Genomic DNA, 23543 nt, shown 5'->3' on the forward strand with positions numbered 1-23543 from the left:
AGTGTTATTCAAAAGAGACTAAAGAAATCCAGAGGAAATATGGGCAGAATAATAAGGAATCCTTTTCTTCAAAGAGGGAAAGAATATATTTAGACAGTAGCTATTAATTATAGTTTCCAAAGGTCTGAAAATATCTGATACTGAAATGAGTTAAGCATCTTGGTTTCGATTTTCGCTCTTAATCTGCTGAGTGGATTCATGGAGCATAAGATCAGTTGTAAACAGAGTTACAAAGCAAGGAGAATTTGTGTCTCCCTGCTTCTCTCTGGAGGAGAGCTGAGGCTGGGCTTGTTGATGTCCGGGGCAGAAGGACTACCGTCTCCAGCAGGCTGCTGTTCAGGCCCCGAGTCAGGAGTAGCTTTGATTTCCAGGCCCATGTTGGCTCCACTGTTGAGGCCATGTGAATGAGAAAAATTTCCAAAAGTCCTGGATTGTCCTCTTTGTCTGGGTCACCTCTAAAGCTGCCTTGTCTCTGACATGGCCTGCGAGTGGCATTGAGGTTGGAGTGGTTCTGGGGGCTCCTGGAGTGCCATGGGGCTGTGGAGGAAGCCACGGTGAAGCCCCCGCCCCTAGATGGCAGTGGGCCTGCAGCGGGACCGGCCGCTCCCCTTTCCTGTCATGGTGGGGCCGTGACCGGAGGGGACCCTGCCGTGTTTGGGCCCAGGGCCCTAGCCCTGCAGACCTGGGTTTTAAAATCCCAGCCTTCTTAGCAGAGTGTGTCTCGGTGGGCAGCGTGCTGGGCCCTCTGCCTTTCCAGCTCTTCCTCATGACGTTGGAGGACCTCCCCTCGGTGCCCCTGGGCTCAGGGACGACGTGCACCTGGGGCATGGTGGGAGCCTGCCCTGAGCGCCGCAGCTGGGCCGGCCGCAGACTCCATGGAGTGTCCGTGCCCCAGAGAGGAAAAGCCTGCTGCTGTCTGTTATCAGGCTCTTTTGCCCTATAAACTACAGGCTGTTGATAAATCTGTGTTCACGTTGACTCATTTATTTTCAGGATACTGAAGTGTATAAAGCTACGGTAAAGGATGACCTCACCAAGTGGCAGAATGTTCTGAAAGCTTATAGCTCTGTGGACTGGTTAATTGTGGTGGTTGAAAATGATGCCAAGAAAAAAAACAAAACCAACATACTTCCCCGAGCTTCCATTGTGGACAAAATAAGAAATGATTTCTGTAATAAACAGAGTGACAGGTACGTGTGTGTTTGCTGTTAACCTCATTGGGCTGACATCTAGGTGAGATAGTTGACTGGCTTCCAGGTGATCATAAGTATTTGCTCTGTGAGTGCCTGCCCTGTGCCTGATGCTTGAGCATGTGGTGGATGCAGCCGAGGAGACCAGGCCCCTCCTTAATTGTCTCCTTAATGGATTCCCTAAAAGGAAAATTGGGTAAAACTTTTTGTGCATTTCCAGGCTCTTGGTGAGTATTGCTGACACAGGGTCACGTGTTGTCTTTGCAGCGGCATCCCAGTGACAGGGAGGCCCCTGCGCGGAGCTCCTTGCCACACTGGTGCCTGCTCTGTGGACGCTGCTCTGCTCAGATCGGCCCCCACCAGCCCTGACTTCATCAGCTGCTTTGGGTTCTCCTTTTCTGAGTTAACAACGCTTGATGGGAATTTCTGAAGCTTAGTTTGTTTGTTGCTTTAATTAATAAGGAGAAGATCTGGAAACAGTAAACGTTGAAAGTCTTAATGAGGGACGGAGAGTGTAAAGGATGTATTGTCTGGTTGATAAGCACCAGGTCACTGAAGGAAAATATTGTTTTGGTGGTTGCTGTTCATGTAGGTTTCTTTTTTCATCCACCCCTGTAGTAGAGAACTCTGCATCTGGTCAGAAATAAACGTGGATGATTGCAATCTTTAAGGCCTTAAGGAGAAACTGCTGAGCCAGCAGACCCTAGCAGCTCATACAGTGAACAAATGATGTTACTTCCATGGTGGGATGGGGCTTAGGAGTGAGCTGCCTGGACCCCTTTATCTTTCAGGGGAAGAAACAGTATCTAATGCGGTGGAGTGAGGTGAGTGGGGTGACTGAAATTAAGGCCAGCTACAAGTTTTAAAATTTCCTTCTTGGTACTGATTACTCATCTGGTGGGCCGTCTAGACTGTGGCTGTCTCACCCTTTGTCCTCTGGTAAATCAGTCCTTCCTGCAGGGGGGATGATGGGGCCCAAAGGAAATGAAACTTAAAATCTGTTCATTTTGCCACTTGCTGGTAATTCAGGTGAAGTATTTATAGAGGAGAAATGTTGAAATTCATAGCATCAATATTTAGAAGTTATTTCTAAGTTCAAATTTACCCATCTCTCTAGATTATATTGTTTTCAAGGATAAAGAAAGTTTTACCTTTTTCACCTGTTGGATGAACAGGTTATCTTTTCCAGATCCACTGGAAACACTTGTAACTTTATACAAGCCTTTGAGATTTGTACACCGTGGATACAGAGTTTTTTGTAGTGAAATTGTATCATACCTTTGTTGTTGTTGTTCAGTCACTCAGTTCTCCCTGAGTCTTTGCAACCCTGTGTCTGTAGCCCACCAGTCTCCTCTGTCCCTGGGATTCTCCAGGCAAGAATACTGGAGTGGGCTGCCATTTCCTTTTCCATGGGATCCTCCTGTCCCAGGGATCGAACCTGAGTCTCTAGCATTGCAGGTGGATTCTTTATGAGCCACCAGGGAAGTCCCATAAGTTAAGCCCTGTCCTTCTGAGCCTTTATTTATTGTTTATTGACGCTACTCTTGAGCTCAGCTGGTGGGAGAGACAGACTAACAGTGAGAAGTGTTTGCAGGGTGCGCTGATGGCGCTGGTCCTGGATCGGGGGGCTGAGCTCGGAGCAGCTGGGGCGGGGCTGGGGGAGGGTCAGTGAGGGTGTGTCAGCGAGCAGGGTTGTGTGGGGCGAGCAGGAACGTGTTGGGTAGAAAGACAGGAGAGCCCGAGCAGCTGAGTGGGCTTGAACTGGAGAGAGTAGGAATCAGAGCTGGACACCCGGGCTGGTCCATGTTGTCATGGTCCTCAGGTGCCATGTTAAACACCTGCCTTTTAGTCTGTCAGTCACCGGGAACCCTAAGAGGTTTTTGAAGTGGGCAGGGCACCTGGGGTTTGGGAACTGAGGCGCAGTCACCTTATTTTCCAGTGCACCCTGTAGACAGGGTCTGAGTCTTGTGACTCATCATAACCCCCCCATCCATTCTGCAGCACCTCTCTCATAACAGCACTCACTGACTGCTTACATAGCCTTAGACCAGCTCACGATGAAACCATTTCCTCATCTGATGTCTCATCACCTGCCTGATGTGTTTCACCAGTTCTAGAGGGAAGAAAGGAAGAGGAGGGAGGAAGCCCGTTTGCATCCCAAGATCGTGGTCACTGTTGGGCAGTGGTCTGTGCCTGGAATGTTTTCTGCATAATCTGTTCATGTCTTCCCAGGTGTGTCGTACTCTCCGATCCCTTGAAGGACTCCTCCCGAACTCAGGAATCCTGGAATGCCTTCCTGACCAAACTCAGGACATTACTTCTTATGTCTTTTACAAAAAACCTAGGCAAGTTTGAGGATGACATGAGAACCTTGAGAGAGAAGAGGACCGAGCCAGGCTGGAGCTTCTGTGAATACTTCATGGTGCAGGTACCTGAGTGACTAAGCAGAGTGAGACTGCTTCCTTCTCTTTCCCTCCCTCTTCATTCTTGTGAATAAGGCAGCTCTCTTGCGGTCATTCATATGGATGTAGCTTATAAGACCAAGTGACAGTGCAGTGGCCAGCTTCATTCTCATGGCTGATTAAGGAAGATCGGAGGTGGTCTCCTGAGTAGGAACTGTGTCAGCTGCCTCGCTGCTTCAGAGCTTGGCATCTAGCCTTTTATGAAACGACCTTGTCCTCAGAGCAGGTCTGCTTTTGTCGGCGCCTCGGGCCTCCTGGTTGTCGACCATGGGCCTGGCTTCGGCCGTGGGGCCCAGCACTGGTGACGGCCCTGACGATGAGATGTCTACTGCCTGCCTGGCGCTGTGGTTGAACTACTTGAGTCCCAAGTGTGTTTCCGCCATAGTTTTATAACTTTGGGTTCCAATGAAAGATTGTCTTAAGCTGGTTTCTTTACTCTATTACAAAAGTGTTTAGGTTTCCAGAAATTGTGGTCTATAGTCAGTTCTCTTGTTTTTTAAGAGAAAGAGTGTGTTAAGTGAACAAACTGATGTGAAACAGAGGAGCTAGGGGGAGGAGACCCTCTGTGCACTGCAGAGGGATGAGAGTGTTGCTGTTAGGGTCCTTGTTCTTTGTTCACCATGTTTTGCCTGGAAAAGCATGATTTTCATATTTTGTAATTTTCATATTTAAATATCACTTGCATATTAATTACTGAAGAAATAATGAACCTTGAATAAATAAAAGACCCTAATTAGAAATTTTGAAGTTTGTCTCTTATTCTGATGCTCCTGTCGTGGTGATATTTGGGTGATTTTGGGCAACATAAGGGAGTTTGAACGTGTTCATAATTTCCTGTATGGCTGACTATGACAAAACTTTCAGATCACCCTGTCTCTTTACCCTTCAATCGTATTAAACTTATTTCCTAAGAGTAGTGACAAGGAAAGAGAAGAGTCCAAATGAACACAGTGGTATTGGTTTAGAATCAGTGTGAACTCGTGGTTGGATGACTGGATGGCTGGGTAGATAGATTCAGAAATATTGATGTACGTGTGGGTGGCGGTTACTGCGTGTGCATGTAAATATTGCTTTGCTCTCTCCTCTGATGGGGTCTGGAAAAAATGACACCTCAGTAGCAGTGAGCAGACTTAGTGCTAAGATCTTGGTTTCTAAACTGCATTCTCCAGTAAAAGTTGCCAGGGCTCCTGGACATGATTGGTTCCAGGGCTAATGTAGGGAAAATACAATATTTTGTAGAAGCAGAAAGTAAGCAGGTGCTCAAGAAAAAGCTGGAGGTCTGTCAAAGGAGCACACACACCACCTCCAGGGGCCTCCTGACATCCAAAGCAGGAGCAGTGTGTGCAGCAAATGAGTAGTGACAGACCAGAGATGCACCCCGTGGGATAGAATCAGCATCCTTGTGTCTCCATAGATATAAATAAGTAGTTGGTTTAATAAGTAAAGGAAGGAGAAGATTCCGCTATTCCATAGAGCAGAATTCTAATTAAAGAGTGTTTGTCTGGGGAGCAAGGGAAGCACCAAGGACGAGAGGCCGAGCACTCAGGCCTGGCACGTCACAGAGGGACTCCAGGAGTCATGCTGGCCTTTTCCTGCTTCTGTTTGTGCCTGGTCATTAACTTGATTTTCTGTTTCTTAGCATAAACATTGTTCAGAATGCTGCTTGCTTTTCTCTGTTGTGATCTTTCCTGGCTTCTTATTTCAAAACACTGATTTATAATTTTGTGTTTTCCTTTTTAAACTTTCTTTGGGTGACTAGGAGGAGCTTGCCTTTGTCTTTGAGATGCTACAGCAGTTTGAAGACGCTCTGGTGCAGTACGATGAGCTGGACGCCTTGTTTTCTCAGTATGTTGTCAACTTTGGTGCTGGGGGTGAGTAGTGAAGTTTTAGAAACAAGTTCTTTTCTCACCATAGCTTTCCCCACTTCTAACTAGTATGGAAGCTGCTGTTATTTACCTAATGTTAATTACCTAATCTTCCGTGGTTTTTAAAAACAGATTATGCAGGATATATTCCCATCTTGCTATAGGGAGTGAAATGAGGGTTAGGTGTTAGTCACACTTGTGGAAGAATCTTGAGGAATCAAAGTGTTGAAAGAGTTGTTTTCAGATATAAAGTGTCATTTCTACAGCTTGAGCTGTCTGTCTAGGGATGCTCCCGATGCTGTGCCTCCTTGCTAACATAGTGTGGGGGATCTTTTTCTTTGGTTAAGAGGTTGTCTGTGTGATATTTGAGTGTTCACTACAGTGAGTCTTACATGACACCATTGTAAAGGGTGTTCATCTTTTTAACGATGTCTTAAAGTTTTCTAAAAATACGAAACTAGCACAGTGACCCGTGTACAAAGAAAAAGTTTGTAATTGTGCTCACTGTTCTTTGCTTGGTATTTATTTTGGTAGAAATGGCATCACATTATCATGACATTTGTCTGTAGCTTGTTCTTACTAGCAGTCCATCGCAGGCATCTGTTCAGGGGGACAGGTCAGGTGCTAAGCTGTTTCTACAGTAGCTGCAGAGTGCTTCACAGTGTGGGCTCCTTAGACTTGATTCAGCCACCCCTGGTGCTGGGCATTTGGGTTGTCTCCACTCTGCTACCACAAGCAGTACTATGATAGACATCTTTATCGGGGGTTCTTTTAAGAACCTTTGTCATAGTGTCTGAAGAAAGGCGTGATTCCCAGGAGCCATTGTCGTGTCTGCTAGGAGACCTGTAGGGAGTGAGGTGCAGGGGCCACCCCCCTGGCCTGTGGGCCCCCCCTTGGTTCTCAGAGTGATGCGATGTCACCCACTGAGGCCCACTTCCAGGCAGTTTTCATTCAGTTCAGCTTTGGATCTCTTACTTTGCTGAGACACAGACAAAAGCATATAACTACAGCAATTTACTAATTAGATTTTGAAAACTTAAAGGGAGTTAAATTACATTTCTTATAACTTACATACCCATGTTATACATATATATATGTGTGTATATATATGTGTGTGTGTGTGTGTCTCAGATAGCTTACATGTTTCTTATATTTCACATAGTTTCTTTGTTCTCTCAGTTTTAAAATAAACCTGGGGCAATTTAAAATCCAAAAGTAAGCCTGGACCAGCTTTTACAGTGAAATGATAAGGTGGTTCATTTTTGTTCATTCATACACATACTTCTTGAGAGCCTTCCCTGTTCTGAATACAGTAGGGAACACAACAAAATTCCTTCTTTGATGGAGTTTACATGAAAGGGAGACATATGGAAAAACAAGTATGTCACTTAGAGTCAGGCAGTGAGGGTAGCAAGTGCAGGCTGGGCAGCAGATGCAGGTGTGGGGGAGGGTGGCGCTAAGGCTGGTTAGTGTCAGATGGGGGCCTAGGAGGCCCTCCAAGAGAGGCCTGACCAAACGGGGGGGAGCCAGGAAACCCCAGTGGGCTCCGATGGGGCCTTAGCAGAGGGATCTGCTGAGGAAGGGCCTGACAGCTGGGGGGACACCTCACTTTATGGACAGTGAGCCGCTGAGTCTCAGCTCAGGTCCGTGAGGGACGCTGGTGCTGTCGCTGGCCCTGCAGCCACGAAGCGATGCCACCATGCCAGGGTAGATGTGGACGTCCAGGGAGGTGGCTGTGAGAGAGAACGGTAGATCAAAAAGTTTTTTTCCTTAAGATTGAATGACCCTGTTATTGTAGACGCTTGTGTTTAGTTTAAAACCATATTTGAGTCTTTGGGCTCTTAGGATTGGGGGGCCTTGTTGGAAATCTCCGACAGTTAGAGGAGGTTCCCCCTGCTTCCCACTACTACTGCTTCCTCGTGCCTGTGGGCCCTTCCTCTGGGAGCTGGGCTCAGGTGTTGACAGGGTTGAGTGGCAGACAGGCAGGAGGCTTAAACACGTCAGGAAGAGCGTGGGGATGAAAGAAGAAAAAGACTGTCCCGTGGCCAGGCTGCTCCCCCGCACACGGTAGGGAGGAACCCCATAGCACACTCCCGCCTGGGCCTCCTGCCTCCTCCCCGGTGACTGACTGTGGAGCCTGAGGTGTCCCCGACCCTCAGCTCGGCGGCCTGATCACATCCTGGCTTGTTCACGACCTTCGGGCCCTGCAACGGCGTTGTGCCTTGTGGCCTCTGTCCTGTCCCCCAATGCCAGGTGCCGAGTGGGTGTTCTTGTAGTGAGCACTCTATCCTATGTCCCTTGCTGGGTTCCCCACAGCCTCGAGGGGGGGCTGGCGCTTCGGGCCGAACAGCAGTTGAGCCGCCCATCGGTCCCCTAGGGCTCACGGTCCCACGCAGTGAGGTGAAGGAATCTGCAGTCAGCGCCTTTCACGATGTGTGTTTGTTTAGATGGTGCCAACTGGCTGACTTTTTTCTGCCAGCCGGTGAAGAGCTGGAATGGATTGATCCTCCGAAAGCCCATAGATATGGAGAAGCGCGAATTGATACAGAGGCAAGAAGCCACCCTGTTAGATCTGCGCAGTTACCTGTTCTCTCGCCAGTGCACCCTGCTCCTCTTCCTGCAGAGGCCGTGGGAGGTGGCTCAGCGCGCCCTAGAACTGCTGCACAGCTGTGTGCAGGAGCTGAAGCTCTTGGAAGTGAGTCGTCTCTTTTCCCCATTTACCCGCTTCCTGACTGTTGGTGTAGAAACCGATTAAGTAATTGCTAGAAAATACAACTTCTGCTCTCAACACAGTGCAGTTCACATTGGCCCACAGCGAGCCTCCTAGATGAGTTTCTCAATATAATTTTTAAGGTAACCCTGGCTTGTTCTGTGGGAGCTGGGCCTCACTGATCAAGATCACTCGTCTGGGGGACACGCAGAATCAGGTTTCGCAGGCAGTGTTTGTTTTCTTTCAGAGCTGTCCTTTCAGATACATGAATTTGCACATGAGCGTGCCGGTGACAATGTGAGTGACACACAGCAAGCTGTGCACGTTAATTAGTAGCACCCAGTTTAATGGAGGTACGTTACAAGCACACGTGTGCACGCGTGTGGGAAAGAACACAGTTAGCTGAAGGTGTTCATTGTAACGGAACACTTGGTTTTCTAGATTAACACCCCCAGGGCTCTGGGCTCTTTTCCTGCCCTTGGCGTTGGAAACATTTTAGTGAGGTAGGGGAGCGCTAGTGACTGTCCATTCCGGGCGTCCTCACCTTCTTTGTTTTAGTGACCTCTTTACATGGAAAACTGCACATATACACACTCCAGTTGTTACATACACTTTCAGAGGATTCTTAGGCACCCGCTCCCACTGCCTGGTTAAGAACTGAGAGGGGGGTCTAATTCCATTTTATAAAGGAAGAAAGTAGGTGTGGAAGTGGTTAGGTGACTTACAGGTAACATAATTAACTCGTCGCAGACTCGGATCCTCCCAGCAGGCTGCGGTCCTTTCTGTTGGGCTCCACGTCAGGGCTCTGGGGGCACAGTTAGTGAAGACCCAGGGCACTGGTGGTAGGGGTAGTTTTCATATCATAGACATTTCTGTTTTATGTTCCCTAAAAAGCTAAATAACAGACTCAATAAGATAAACTATTGTGCTAATTTCTAAAGAAGAGATGCCTAGCCTAGCTGAGCCACAAACTTGAGAATTTAGGACATTTTATCAAATTATTTTTCTTCTTTGGACATCTAATCGAACATATGAGAAAAAAAGAACACTTTCCACCTTGAGGTGATGTTCTTGTGGCCACCTGTCACCGAGTAGGTTGAGATAATCTTTGGCTATTCCAGTCTAGTTGTACAGACTCCAGGGCTGAGGGGGTTGCTTCATTAATGGGACAGGGATGCCTAGAGATTTACTAACTGAGAGATTTTCTCTTGTTAGTGGATCAGGGGAAAACATGGGAGTGTATTAAGAGCCCAAGCAGTCCAGCCTTGGCACCTTCAAATTGGGGTCACCCAGGAGGGCTCTTTAGGACTTAGTGATGGTGTTCTCCCTGGAGAGGGCATGTGGGGCGCCAGGCACAGAACTCCTCTCTCTACTTTCTCATCTGAGATCTCTCTCTAGGTTGTTTTGGGAGCTGGGGGTGGTCCTTATATCTTAAAGAAGTTTTGCGGTTGGCAATAAAGCAGATAAGTTTTATTCTTAGAATTTCTTTAAATTTTTATGGAGACAGTGAAAATTCAGGACTCAAAATTATTTATTTTTTCTGCATATTTGATTCCGCTCTCAAAACTAGAACTCATTTCCTGTGTCTGCTAGCTTGCTTTCTGGTGATTGTTGTTGACAGTCGTGTCCGTGGCCAGAGGCCAGCGTAGAGCCTTGGGTTCCCCCACACAGAACTGGGCAGAACTGCCACTGCAGAGTCAGTTCTCAGGCAGCTTGCAGGTTGGGCCAGCACGTGGTGCTTCTAGGGTTAGGTTTGGTCATTTATCCTTATTAAGCCAAAAGCATATGTATTGCAACCATTTTGTGCATTTCTTATTGTGATGTTTCTTTTGCAGAAGATGCCTGTGTTTGCTCTTTGTGGTTTGTAAAGCAAGTTGTGGTGACTTCCTTGTTGGTGCATCAGTTGATTTATAGTATCTTCTCTGAGAGTAGGAGATGCTGAGGTGGCCAGATGCCACCTCCGTGGTGTGGCCTGGGGTCGTCACCTGCGGCGGTGCCTGCTGAGGCCAGGGGCCAGCTCCCGGCTTGGCAGTGTGTGAGTGTGGAAAGGGTGCCTACCCACAGTGCTGCTGGCGTCAGGAGCAATAGCCCTAAGGTTGCGCCAGGTCTGTGGGGGCTCAGATGACTCCGTCACAGAGTATCTCTTTGTTGTCTACAACATTTAAACCCTCCCCCACCTGTTTACCAAAAGTCTAGTGTATTTCCTGCATAAATTTGGAAAATACAGACAGATGTGCAGAAGAAAATGTCATTGCTTATTCTAAAGTAAGAGGCTCTCTTGTTGGTCTGTGGCCTTTGTGTGTGTAGAGGACTGTTTGGACTTCGGGACTGTTCAGCAGTGTCTGCCGTTGCAGGAGTGTGTGTCCTGGTCCGTCACCCTTACTCAGTGCGTTCACACGTAGGGTGGCCAGTTGAAGACTGCACTTGTCTTTAACACTTTTAGTGTACATCGTCAAATTGCTTTCTAGAAAGATCGTCCCGTTTTTACTTACACTAGTAATACTCTTTCCCTGCATCTTTGGTAAGAAAAAAAGTAATACGTGTATATATTTTCATCTTTACCAGATTGGTAAGTGAGAACAATATAAGGAAGATATTTTCTAGAATGTCGTTCTATGTTTGTTATAGTGACTCCCCAGAGGATTTCTGTGTTAATGTGTTTTTCTCGGTACCGGCTTGTCTTTTATCAGCATAGGTTCTGATTATGTTCACAGACAGGGCTGGCCAAGAGATCAGGACTCTTCAGGATCTAGAGCCTGGCCAGCGCCATGCGTGAGAGGCCTGCGCCCAGACTGTGTGTGGGAGAAGCTGCAGGCTGAGCAGGATGGACAAGGCCTGCCATCCAGGCCTGCCAGCTGGCGTTGGCATTCCTGGGTTCAGGCCCCACGGAGGACAGAGCAGAGGCTTTGCAGAGGAGCGAACCTCAGGGTCCTCAAGTACTTGCTCATCACGTGACCTTGAGCCCTGAGGGAGGACCCGAACTGTGAGAGGAGTGGGAGTGGATGGAGCAGGAGGCAACCGGGGAAGGCGCTGATGTCAATAAGAGCCGATGAGCCTCAGGAAGAGGGAAAGAGGATTAGAGAAGGAACTGCCCAGCACCGTTGAGAAAGCAGCTGACCACACACAGTGGTGAGGGGAGAGAGGGCCCGCTCATGAGGAAGAAACGAGTCCTGCTTGACCTCAAGAAACCCCCAGTTTGTGCACAGAGCCAGCTGTGTGAGGGGGCTCTCAGAGCCCAGAGCTGCCAGGCCATCAGAGCAAGCTGTTCCAGGGCGGGGTGGGTGGGTGGGGGTGAAATCGAGGAGAGAGGGGCAGCTTGCATGGGCACATGGACACTGCCTGACATGTCTGGGGTGGGAGTCAAGAGGTGGTCTTGTGTGAGCTGGGTTTTAAAGTTTCGTTCATTCAGCAGTTACTTGTTGAGCACCTGTTTTGTGCTAGCCAAGCACTCACTCTAGGAGCTGTGCTTTTAGCAGCGAGCACGACAGACCAACATCACCCCTCCTCACCCTGTGAGCTGAGTCAGGACCCACCAGGTGGACGTGGCCTGGGTGGCAGGCAGAGAGAGTGAGTTTCAGGAAGAGAACTCACTGTTGAGAAAGAACTCTCGAGGAGCTTAGTCTTGGTAGAACTTAGGGCTGAGGCAGGACATGGAGGTGAGGCTCCAAAGGTCTTGGAAGCCAGGTTTGAAAGCATATATCACCTTGAAAGTTGGCTTTTATTCTACAGCTAGTGGGGAGCCACCCTTGGGTTGAAAGCTGGGGTGCTGTGAGAGGTGAGGGCAGAGAGAGGCTCCCGATTAGGAGAAGATGCAGAGAAGAGTTGGAGACTCAGCTGAGACCTGGGGAGAAATGTGAGGTCGGAGCAAAGGCACTGGGGTAGACTTCGAACAAATGGAATATAAATGGATTCAATGAATAAATGGGTCTGAGTAACTGAATCTCATACCACCCACAAATAATTATTAGTTTATGAAAGATAAAGCAAGAAAGCTTCTGAAAGATAATGTGGGAAAGTATCTTTATGACCTTGAGATTAGCAAATGTTTCTTAAATAGGGCAGAAAGGCTTTGGCCAGGAGGGAAGAGTGTGGAAAATGGGCAGCCTGGAAATCAGAGCCTCTCGTCATCAATCAGCACCACGGAGGAGGGGTGACGGGGCGGCTAGGAGGGGTCAGAGGTCCATAGGCTGTGTAGTTAAGGAGGACTCTTACCCAGAGTATGGGAAGAACCCCTACAAATCAGCTTAAAAGACTGAAAAATCAATAGAAATTAGGCAAATGAAGATAGCCAGTTGGCTAATAAGCAGATGAAAAGGTGCTCAGTCTCATTCATCATAGAGAAATGCAAACTACAATAACAGTGAAATCTACCCCCCAGGTGGCTACAGTGGAAGGGCTTGATAAGTGTTGGTGAGAGCAGGGAGCACCTGGAGTCCTTTCCTTGACGAGAAGAGTAGGAATGGGCACCCGTCTTAGGAGAGCTGTTTGGCAGCATCTGCTGGAGCCAAACCTGTGCTGCCTGTGAGCCTGCGATTTGTCCCCCTCTGTCCAGGAGGCAGTGTAGGGACGCTCGTGGTGGCCTTACCGTAACTGCCAGGCCCTGGAAATAACCCAAATGTCCACCCTGTACGAGGGAAGCAGTCACTGCTGTCTGTGTGGACAGCAGACGGGTGTGGCGGCAGAAATCAACACACTTGGAGTGGACGAGGCTGTGAACGCAGAGTCTAGCTGGAGGAGTCAGACACAAGACGTGCCTGCATGTTGATTTCGTGCGTATGAGTTCATGAGGAGACACCAGTGGTGTGTTGGGAGCTGTGTGGTGGGCATGGCCCCGCTGTGGTCCATATAGGACACTGGGGTTTGCGTTATGTTTTAAAACATAGGTTTAGAAAAGACAAAAGAATGTCTTTAATTTTATGCTTGGAAAATGGTCAGACAGCTATTGCCGTGACCAATAATACTGATATTAGAAAAGGAGAGAGGTTTGAAGAAAGATAAAGAATGTTTATGAAGAAATTATTTTTAAAAAGTCTGTTGTTCACAAAGGAGTTTATCCAGAGGGCCCCAAAGTCTATGGAAAGGCACTCAGTGTCTTTCTCGTTAGGGTGCATGGAGTGTCCAGTTGCCGAGAATGCCACTGGGCTCCAGGTGGACTGGCGGAGCCTTGAGCTTGCCTAGGGCTTGTCCGTTGTGGGAGGCAGGGCTTGCTCTTTGTCAGGCGTGGGGCACTGGGGTGGGTGGCCGTCAGAGGAACTCAGCCTGCCACTGTCTAAAGGTATGTGGCTTTTGGGTGAGACCCCTGTGGGCCATTGGTACTCCTCAGCCTCGCCCCCTGTGGAGCACTGCAGTTCGACTCGGGGGAGGATATGTGCTCTGGACAGGGTCCCTGAGCTGCATCCCACCGACCAGCTCTCCGTATCCCTTTGAGGTTGATCCCTTGTCTGGACAAGAGAGTCATACCACTTTATCACCTTATGAAAGTTGCTTCTGATCAAGTTGTTATTTTCCGTACTGATTTTTCATTTGAAGGGTCTAAGTAGTTTGTCTCATTTTTCAAAGACTGGGCATTGAGCACGTGTGGGAGCATTTAATGGCGTTCTCTGGGCCTTTCCAGCTGGTGCCAGGTCCTTCTGTGTGTGCTCAGGGTGCGCTGAAGAAGTGTTTCTTACAAAAGTTGGTTTCGTCAGCTTGTGCAGCTCCTCCCCTGTCAGCTGATGTGGTATCACTTCTTAGTCCCCACTGTGACTAGGACCAACTGGCGGGTCTCACCAGAGCTGGGGCCCCAGCTGTGAGACACCTCATGACGTCAGTGCCCCTGAAAAGGCAGTCTGCACTGCCAGGTGTGGCGTGAAGGTGCTGTCAATTGTGAGACACTCCTGTTTCAAAGACCCTGAAGTGCAGAGGAAAGCCCACCTTAGAACCCATCACGTACAGTGGATACTTCTGAATATCTGACAGTATAGTGTTTATTACATCCCCAAGCAACAGGCGTCCATTTTTACAAACATAATTACACCTAAAAAATTAATAGCAGTTCTCAAATACCATCAAATATCTACTTAATACTAGATTTCTATGTTGATACATGATCTGAAATGTGTTCCAGTGGTCATCTGAGGTCTTAGCTTCCCACCTTCATGATGTGTGCTCTTTAAACTGAGAGGTGACCAGTTTCCAAGCCTAGAGTACGTGCTGACAGCTCGCCTTGCAGGCATCTTTAATAAGCTTTTGAGTACATTGCTGAGATCACACCCCTGCCGAGGCCCTCCGTATCATCGGGAGTGTGAGCCACTGAGTCCTTTTGGGCACAGACAGCCCTTCCTCCTGTAGCTGAGCCACTGCCCTTGTTATTATACCCCTTTCTCTTCCCTGTGGTTTTGCAGAATCTGGGTGGCTGTGGGAGGGGCTTCTCCGAGCGCCCTCCTCACTGCCCGCGCCTGTGCCCCCAGGTCTCCGTGCCGCCCGGTGCCCTGGACTGCTGGGTGTTCCTGAGCTGCCTGGAGGTGCTGCAGAGAATAGAAGGGTGCTGTGACCGGGCGCAGATAGACTCGAACATTGCCCACACCGTGGGCTTGTGGAGCTACGCCATGGAGAAGGTAGCTGCAGAGTACAGAGGGAGCCTGTCTGGGCTGTGCCCCTGGGGTGGGGCTGGAGTTCGCTGTTGGGGAAGTGCTGCACACGTGGTCCCTCCTGTGGCTCTGGCTGCTTCAGGGGCGTCCAGTAGCAACATGGACGCGGTGGGTCCCTGCCAGTGTCTGACTCCAGTAGACTCCAGTAGACTGGAGTCAGACACTTGCTGCGCTTGTGCAAAAGGTGGACTCTGCACCAGGAATGAGGGTGGTGAAGACAAAGCAGGGTGAGCGTGAAACCTGTGCAGAAATCAGATGAGGACAGCGGTCCTGTGTGGGCAGCAGGAAAGCTTGGTGGCAATGCAGACAGAGTAGGGGACCTTGCAGCTTGGGAATGACCAGAGTCAGAGGCGCTCCCAGGATGATTGTGTAGAAGGTTTAAGTTTGAAAGGATCATAGCAAGATGTATTTTTATATCTAGATAAAAATCTTTTGGGTAGGAAAGCTAAATTTCTTGCATTTAGATGGATGTTAACTTTAAATTTGTAAATTCTCTACTGGTTCTTATAGCAGATTAATTGATATTTGGGGTCTATCTCAACAGCTGAAGTCCCTGGGCTATCTGTGTGGACTTGTGTCAGAAAAGGGACCTAACTCAGAGGACCTCAATAGGACCGTGGATCTTTTGGCGGGTTTGGGAGCCGAGCGGCCTGAGACAGGTACTTTTTGAAATGTACCCAAAAGCACCGAGAACGTGGGCTGTGCTTGTCATGTATAACTCAGATTCTGGCAATAGGACTACTCACCATTTGGGAAATTAGACTCATTATTAGCTGACCAGATTAAGACACGGGATATTTTACCCTTTAATCACATAAAGAGATGTCAGAAATAGTTTAAGAAAGTATAAGCGTTCTTAAAACTGTGTCTGAGTTTCTGGTAAGCTTATATTGAGCTGGTCAGGACTTTGTACAGCCCTCATGAAGTTTAAATGCGCCAGTCTCCCCCAGTTACAGGTGATTTATTTTTCTGATAATATGGCCAGCCAAGTCCTTTTATGGAGTAAATTGCTCCTAGGTGATAGAGCACTTTGAAAGGAGCATTACTGATTCGTTTAGCATAATGATGAGTGTGAGTTAGCAGGGCTGTTGCTGACTGAAGCACACCTAGTGACCCAAGGGGACTCCCGCCGGCTCGGGTCAGTTCCTCAGGGAAAGTGTGTGATGTGTGTGTTGCTCTGTTTCAACCTGAGACCACTTCACAGCATTCAGAAAGTAATTCAGTTCATTGTAGGATTTGTAATACATGCTTAACAACTTCTGGCCTCAGTTAAAGATAAAAGCATTGCACGAAGTGTTTAGACTATTTCATGAGTATATTAACTGGACAAGAACGTGAGTAGTAGTGTGGTTTCAGCTGACATGGGTGTGTTGGTAGTTTCCGCAAGCATCAGACAAAGTCCTGTACCTGTGACATTTGAGGCTGAACATAAAGTCATGACTGGATGTAATGAAGATGAATAAGGATTCTTATTTCTTTCTGTTTAAGCCAACACAGCTCAGAGTCCTTATAAGAAACTCAAAGAAGCGTTGTCATCAGTAGAAGCTTTTGAAAAGCACTACTTAGTAAGTATTTCAAGTGTTCCCTGTCCACTGGCGGCAGAGGGCCTGTCTCTGTGAGACTTTGCTACATTTGTAGCGTTTTGGACTGGGAGTGAGCTGGTGTCGGGGACCTCCTCCTTGCTGGAGGGTTAAGTTTCCTCAGTGCCCTAGGGAATTGTCAGTGCACCTGGAGTACTTGGGTCGGTATCCACAGTGCCGTAATCAGGCATAAAAGCATCCTTGGGTATTTACCATTCTGTTCCCCATGGGATTGCTCATTCAGTAGAGCAGAAATTGTAAGAAAGGCTAGTGAAGGATTTTCTGTACACAGAGGAACAGTTTGAACCTGAACAGGGCTTGTTGTACTTGATTTTAAAGGACTTAAATTTGGGCGTCTTAGAAAGCAGTGCAGTAGAAGTCCAGTGGACCACCTGCGTTCCCAAGTCACGGTTAATTGGAGAGCATCTGACAGTTGCCTCTGTTACTCAGAGAGTGAAAAAATGCTAAAAATGTTACCTGCATGTGGAAAATACACCAAAAAAATTATTCTATGCCTGCTGAGTTTATGTTTCTTTCATTATTATGCTTCATACTTTATATACAAGTTGATGACTTTGTATAAATCACTGTTTTGTAAAAACTCAACACAAAAAGATCCAGAGTAAAAAAATGTTATATTAATAAAGAAGTCTTTTGCTTCAGCTTTGGGTAAATGAATGTCGGGTCTGTATAGCGTTAAATTTGAAGTACAGAGTTCCTTGGTCTTTGCTTTTCTGCAGGACTTGTCCCATGCCACCATCGAAATGTTCACGAGTATCGGAAGGATTCGGTCTGCTAAGCTTGTTGGAAAGGATCTGGCAGAGTTTTACATGTAATTGATTTTGAACTTTTCTCTGAATTTCAGACATCTCCCAAGTGTAGTAAGAGGTTTGTTATGTAGGAGTTAATATGAAGTGTACCTAACTTTGTAGAATGAAAATATAAACTGTTAACCAACCATCATCATTTTTTTAGACAATTCCTTCTGAATACCAGAGATTATTAACGATAGTAATTGTTACTAATCTTTGTGTTTCTTTAATTAATTTGCTGAACTTTTACATAAATGTTGCACGTATGTAGATAATGTGTGCCCTGTTGTATGCAGCGTATGGTGTGTGTTCTACACTATTTTCCCTGGTTGCTCGTGAGTGTCCCCGTGAGGTCAGTGGCGTGGAGTACACGCATGTGTCGCCTCCATGAGAGAGGCTGAGTTGTGAGTGCCCGAGAGCCGGAGTGTACAGAGATGGTGAATGTTTCTAATCTGGCTCCGCTTCCAAGTTGGATTCCAGAGAAAAGACTCAAAACCTGGTATATTTCATATGGATTTGGTAAATAGCCTATCAAAGAAAAGAACCCTGGCTGGCAATGCAGCTGCTAAGCACTGGAAAAGCACTGGAAAAGATACAAGTTATGAGGGAAAAGATGGTTGTTTTCTCAAAAGAAATATGTGTTTGAAGTGGTATCTGGATATATACAGTTTGTCATTTTGTTAGATGAAACAGGAAACAGTAATTTATTGTAACTGGTTGAGTAGGCAGGGAAGGGATTAGTAGATCACCTAAGGGAACGTCCTGATGTTTTAGGTGTGGTTGGAGCAGCCAGCAGTCAGAGCTGAGGTGGGGTCTCTTGAGTCTCCATCTGGTGTACTGAGGAATGAAATTATTGGTTACTGGAACAAAGAAGCCGTGTCCTCAGATGCTATGAGCTCAGCCCCCTAAGGCTGGCACTGCAGTGGGGTGACGCTGGCCTGCTAACAGGAGACTTGGGTTCTGGTTCTGGTGTCACCATGGACTAGCCAGCTGGGTGACCCTCGGCCTGCATCTCTAGGGGCTGGGTGGCAGTGGTCTCGCATCCTGCACTACAGTGTACAAATCATTGGCTGGAGATACTAACTGAAGAAGTATGGAAGGTTCTGGCCCCTTCAAATGACAGGATGAGAGAGGACCAGAAAAGTCTAGAAAAACTGGCATTTGAAATTTGAGAATTTGGAAACTCTTACTGTTTCAGAGTAAGGTCCTGAGGACTAGGATGTTTTCCCAACATGCCAGGAGAGCAGATGCTTGTTCATTGTTGGCCTTTATCCTGCAAGATCAGCAGTCCCAAGCCCTCTGGGAAAGGCCAGGGCATCCGTGTTGTCACTGAAGCTTGGGCAAGCTTCATTAATCATATTTTAAACTTTGGTTTGTTCTGAATATCTTGAGGTTTAAATTGGGCCTGGGAAGATGTTCTTTTATGTGATATGTGTTGCTATTTAAATCCTTCACGAAGTGAAGTGAAGTCGCTCAGTCGTGTCCGACTCTTTGCAACCCTCATGGACTGTAGCCTGCCAGGCTTCTCTGTCCATGGGATTTTCCAGGCAAGAGTACTGGAGTGGGTTGCCATTTTCTTCTCCAGGGGATCTTCCCGACCCAGGGATCGAACCCAGGTCTCCCACATTGCCGGCAGATGCTTTGCCCTCTGCTCAGGGCATTGGCCTGCGTTTTGGAGTTAGCCCAAGCTCCCATTGGTTGGTCCATGGAAACCACTCTGTTTTGGTCTGTCTTCAGGAGCTAGGGTGGCTTCAAGCCCAGGTTTCTAGCTTCCTCCATACCTGCTTCTGTGCTGGTGGGCACATCCATCCCCTTCCTTCATGCTTGGCGGCCTCACAGCAGCTTGAAGTCATAAGCGATGCCCTCACACTCTTATCCAGAGACTGAACTCTAAAGGCCCTTCAGCTAGTGTAGGATGCTGGACAAACAGCATGCATGGGGTTACCAGCCTGGCATGTTTCTCGGGTCTGGTTATGTGTTCCTGATTTTGTGTTCTTTCTCACCTTGGGGGCTGGGTTGGGGGCAGTGGTCAGGAGGACTCTGGATGGCACCAGTGTCGTGGTGTCGCCGAGATCACCAAGGGTGGGGAGCAAGCCATGAAAGGTCTGAGTTTGTTGATTATCGTGACCCATTATGAAAGCTTCTGTTTGTTGATTTGCAAGGAGGAAGAAGTCTCCTCAGAAGGCAGAGATGTATCTTCAAGGAGCCTTGAAAAATTACCTGGCTGAGGGCTGGGCGCTGCCAATCACACACACAAGGAAGCAGCTTGCCGAATGTCAGAAACGCCTTGGACAGATTGAGAAGTATCCTTTAAGTCGAGTACATTCATGGAATAGGATAATTGCTGTCTGTCCATATAGCAGCAGGGCCCACAGTCGCATGTCCGTAGGTGCCTGGATATTAGGAGAGGGAAGCCTGCCTTGACATGTGCCCCTTTTGGGTAGAAGCTGGTCACGTGTCTGCCTGTCTGACTTGTGCACGAGTCCCTAGGACCCTGGAGGAAGGGGCGCACCTGCCGGCTGCACCCCCTGGGACTGGGGGCTGTGTGTGCAGCGCCCCACCACGTGGTCCTCTCCGGCCCCTTGACTCTGCACTCAGCTACCTTCAGACCAGCAGCCTCCTGGCCAGCGACCAGCACCTGACCACGGACGAGCGGGAGTACTTCTGCAGAGAGATCCTCAGCTTTGCCAGCCAGCAGACAGACAGCCCAGGTGAGACGCATTTCTGAAACTTTGTTACAGGGACATCCCTGGTGGTCCAGTGGGTAAGACTTCACCTTCCCGTGCAGGGGCTTTGGGTTCAGCCTTGATATGGGAAGTAGGATCTCACATGGCACTCGGCCAGAAAACCCAAACCTTAAAACAAGCAATGTTGTAACAAATTCAATAAAGGCTTAAAAAACTTCATTGTGAAAAATGTCAAATACCCTAGAAAAGTAAAAAGAATAACACTGTGTATAATAGGTGATGTATGCTGACCGCCTGGATTCCGCAGCTGCTAACGTTTTGCTGCGTAGCACCCTTGTGTCTGTCTTCCTACTTTTTGCTTTGTGCTGAACTTCAGAGCTGCTCCAGACCACAAGGGCCACTCCACCTTGGACAGCGTCGCATCTTCTGAAAACAAGAGTGGTCTCCGAAACTCCTTGCCCACAGAAGGACAATGTTCTGGCTCGGGCTTCCAACTTAGCTCTCTTCAGGTCTCCCTCATTGTCTCAAACAGTGTTTTTATTATTTTTTTTTTTATGATTATTTTATATTAAAAATCACTGGCCTGTACTAGTCCAATCAGGGATCACATACTGCATCTGATTGTTACATCTCAGTTCTCCTTTACCATCTTCCCATCTTTTTTTCCAGACACTGACCTTTTAAAATATAGGTTTTATTGAGATAGAATTCACATATCGTGTCATGCCCTGTTTGCAGCGTGTAGCCTAGTGGTTTTAGTCTAGTCACAGGTATGTGCAGCCATCACCACCGTGAAGTTTAGAACACTTTTCCCTCAAAAGCAGCCCGTCCCATACTCATTTCCTCCCAACCTTCTCCCACCCCCACCTTCTCTCACACCCCCACCCCGCCAAGTCCCTGGGAGTCAGTAGCCTGCCTTCCGTCTGAGGATACGTGTTATGGGTATTTCACGTAGATGGAATCATGCAGTGTGTAGTTTCTTGTGACCAGCTTATTTCACACAGCACATCTCAGGATTCGCCTGTGTTGTAGCGTGTGCCAGCGTTTCATTCCCTTTCGTGGCTGAACAGTATTCCATTGGATCGGTGGACCACACTCATCCCCTCAGCAGCTGCGGGTTGTAAGACACTGACTTCTGAAAGGCATAGAGCCAGGTGTCTCATAGACCAGCTCACCTTCGGAGGTTTGTTGTTTCCTTGTGGGCGTGTCCAGCAGGAGAGTAGATCTGAAAGACTTTGCTTCTGAGTGTTCTAGCAAATATACTTTATACACATCGCTGTGTGGTAAGATTAGGTTTATGGTAATACTTGGCTTCTCACATTCAGTTCATCAAGATGAGGGTTTATTTTAAACAGTCACCGTCTCCATCAGTGTGTCTTGGCGGCCATGACAAAGTGCTGCAGACTGAGTGAGTGGCTTCTGGAGGCTGACCGCCCAGGGCCACATGCCCTCGTGGCCGGCTCCTGATGAGGCCTCCTCTCTTCCTAACTTGTCCTTTCATGACCAGGGGCGCAGGAGGAGAGACGAGACAGGAGAGAGAGGGGTAGATTCAGAGACAGACAGGGCTCTCTGGTGCATCCTTCTGTCAGGGCATGACCATCCCTGACCTCACCCAACCCTAATAACTTCCCCCGGGGAGCCACTTCCAGTCACCGTCACCCTGCGGGGATCACATGCTGTCTACAGCCGTTGCTGACTGCTGGGTGCGCGCCCCTCACACACAGCCATCTGGAGGGGCTCTCAGGGCCAGTGTGGCATTGGTTTGTGCATTAGTTTCTTCAGAGTGCCCAGACTGGCATCGCAGGGCTGTGTGCCACGTCTGCTGTGTGTGAGACCACGGACTTCCACTTTTCCACCGTTCCGTGGCCTCTCTGTGAAGAAACTCTACTGTGCTTGTCCCTGTTTTCTTGTGGTTTTATACCGTCGATCTCAGCACAGCCTCCAGTTACTCAGTGTTTATAAATACCTCCTGGTCAGTCCAGCGGCCTGGTGGGTTCTCTCGACGCACAGTGCTGGTGGAGGGTGCAGTGGATTTGCCCCTTTGGTGCCCGAGGGCTGGGACTTGCTGCCCTCCTGACTCCCTGCATCCTTGGCTGAGCCCCCAGGGTGGCACACACCTGGGCTTATTTATTGCCAGATGTAGCGGGGAACTCAGGCGTTTTCACTAGAGAACTTCTTGTGTGAGTGGGAGGGTGGTGGACTTCCTGAAACAGCTCTAGGAGTTGGACTTACAAATCTCATTTTGAAATTGAGGAGTTAGTTGATCTGTATTTACCTTGGGTTTGCCAAAACAGGAGTTAGAGACCTTAAATTTCTTCAGGTTTTATGATTTCCAGGAGGTATCTGGGCATGTGCTCCTGTTGTGCTTTTTACAAAGCAACTGCTTTTGACAGAGTAACTCCTTTTGGTGTGTGAAGATGGCGTGGGGTTGGGAGGGTCCAAACTATCTCTGTCATTCATCACTGCTTCCGGCCGGCGTGACTCTGAGCCTCTGACAGTGTGCCTGGGGAGTGAAACGTGTTCTGTGCATCCACAGGTCACAGGGTCGCCCTCCCCATGCACTCCTTCGCACAGCTGCGCGATCTCCGCTTCACCCCTGCCAACGCCGTGGTCCACGTGGGTGGCGTCCTGTCTGTGGAGATAACTGTGTGTAGTCAGATGCCTGTGCCCATCCACGTGGAGCAGATCGCCATCCACGTCCACTTCAGCATAGAGAAGAACAGTTACCGGAAGACCGCCGAGTGGCTCACCAAGCACAAGACGGCCAACGGGGTTGTTAACTTCCCGGCGGAGGCCTCACCCTTTCCCACATCCCAGAGCAGCCTCCCCGCGCTGGAGCTGTACGAGATGTTTGAGAGGAGTCCTTCCGACAACTCCTTGAACACCACAGGGATCATATGCAAGAACGTCCACATGCTCCTGCGGAGGCAGGAGAGCAGCACGTCTCTGGAGGCGTCCTCGGGCCTGGCTCTGGAGGACGGGGCCCATGTGCTGAGGTGTGCCGGCGTGACCCTGCAGCCGGGGCCCAATACCATTGTGTTCAGGACACAGGTATGTGCCGAGCAGGAGCTGGCTTTGGGGCGGTCAGAACGGTGGTGCTTGCAAGCACCGTCTGGAGAAGCTGAGAGTCCAGTGGTGGCCTCTGCTCCATTAGCCTGGCTCTGGTTTATCCTTATAGAAAAATAGATTGGTGTTTTGAAAAAAATCTATACTTGCATAGTTGTAAGGCAGTCAATAAGTTGTGGATAGAGTTCTCAACGTAGATAATTATTTGTGTTCTCACTGGATTTAGACTTTTCCCCTTTGTATTAAAGTGCATCCTCATTTGTTAAAATGAGGATGTTTCAAAGAGGCAGCACTTTCACGTTAAACGTTCTTTTCCTTCTGTGGCGGCTCAGATGGATGTCAGAACAGTCTCTTCTGTCCGCTCGATATGAATCTCCCCCCGCCCCCCCAGCCAGCACAGCGTGTTCCGTTGGTTCCTCTGAGCCTGCACAGAGGCTGGGTCGGTGGAAAGTACCGCTGTTCGCCACGCGCGTTTTCAGTCTAGTCCTGGAGCAAGTCTTAAATTTCATGCTCCGTGTCTCCATTGACTACCTTTTCCAGAA

At 48.4% G+C, this 23543-nt stretch overlaps 1 protein-coding gene across 3 annotated transcripts in view; it reads left to right on the plus strand.

The window, feature by feature from the left end:
* TRAPPC10 (trafficking protein particle complex subunit 10) overlaps positions 1-23543 on the plus strand; it is a 73161-nt gene that overhangs the window by 28100 nt on the left and 21518 nt on the right. For 2 of the 3 annotated variants that reach the window (XM_061422981.1, XM_061422986.1), the window contains exons 4-14: positions 994-1190; positions 3423-3618; positions 5412-5523; positions 7965-8212; positions 14677-14823; positions 15401-15515; positions 16345-16421; positions 17177-17268; positions 19411-19551; positions 19847-19959; positions 22472-22986. In XM_061422981.1, coding sequence (XP_061278965.1) covers positions 994-1190; positions 3423-3618; positions 5412-5523; positions 7965-8212; positions 14677-14823; positions 15401-15515; positions 16345-16421; positions 17177-17268; positions 19411-19551; positions 19847-19959; positions 22472-22986 — 1953 coding nt within the window. The remainder of the gene's footprint in view (positions 1-993; positions 1191-3422; positions 3619-5411; positions 5524-7964; positions 8213-14676; positions 14824-15400; positions 15516-16344; positions 16422-17176; positions 17269-19410; positions 19552-19846; positions 19960-22471; positions 22987-23543) is intronic. The other variant, XM_061422996.1, reaches the window with a different exon arrangement.

Source organism: Bos javanicus, chromosome 1 (assembly GCF_032452875.1).
Source record: "Bos javanicus breed banteng chromosome 1, ARS-OSU_banteng_1.0, whole genome shotgun sequence".
Lineage (NCBI taxonomy): Eukaryota > Metazoa > Chordata > Mammalia > Artiodactyla > Bovidae > Bos > Bos javanicus.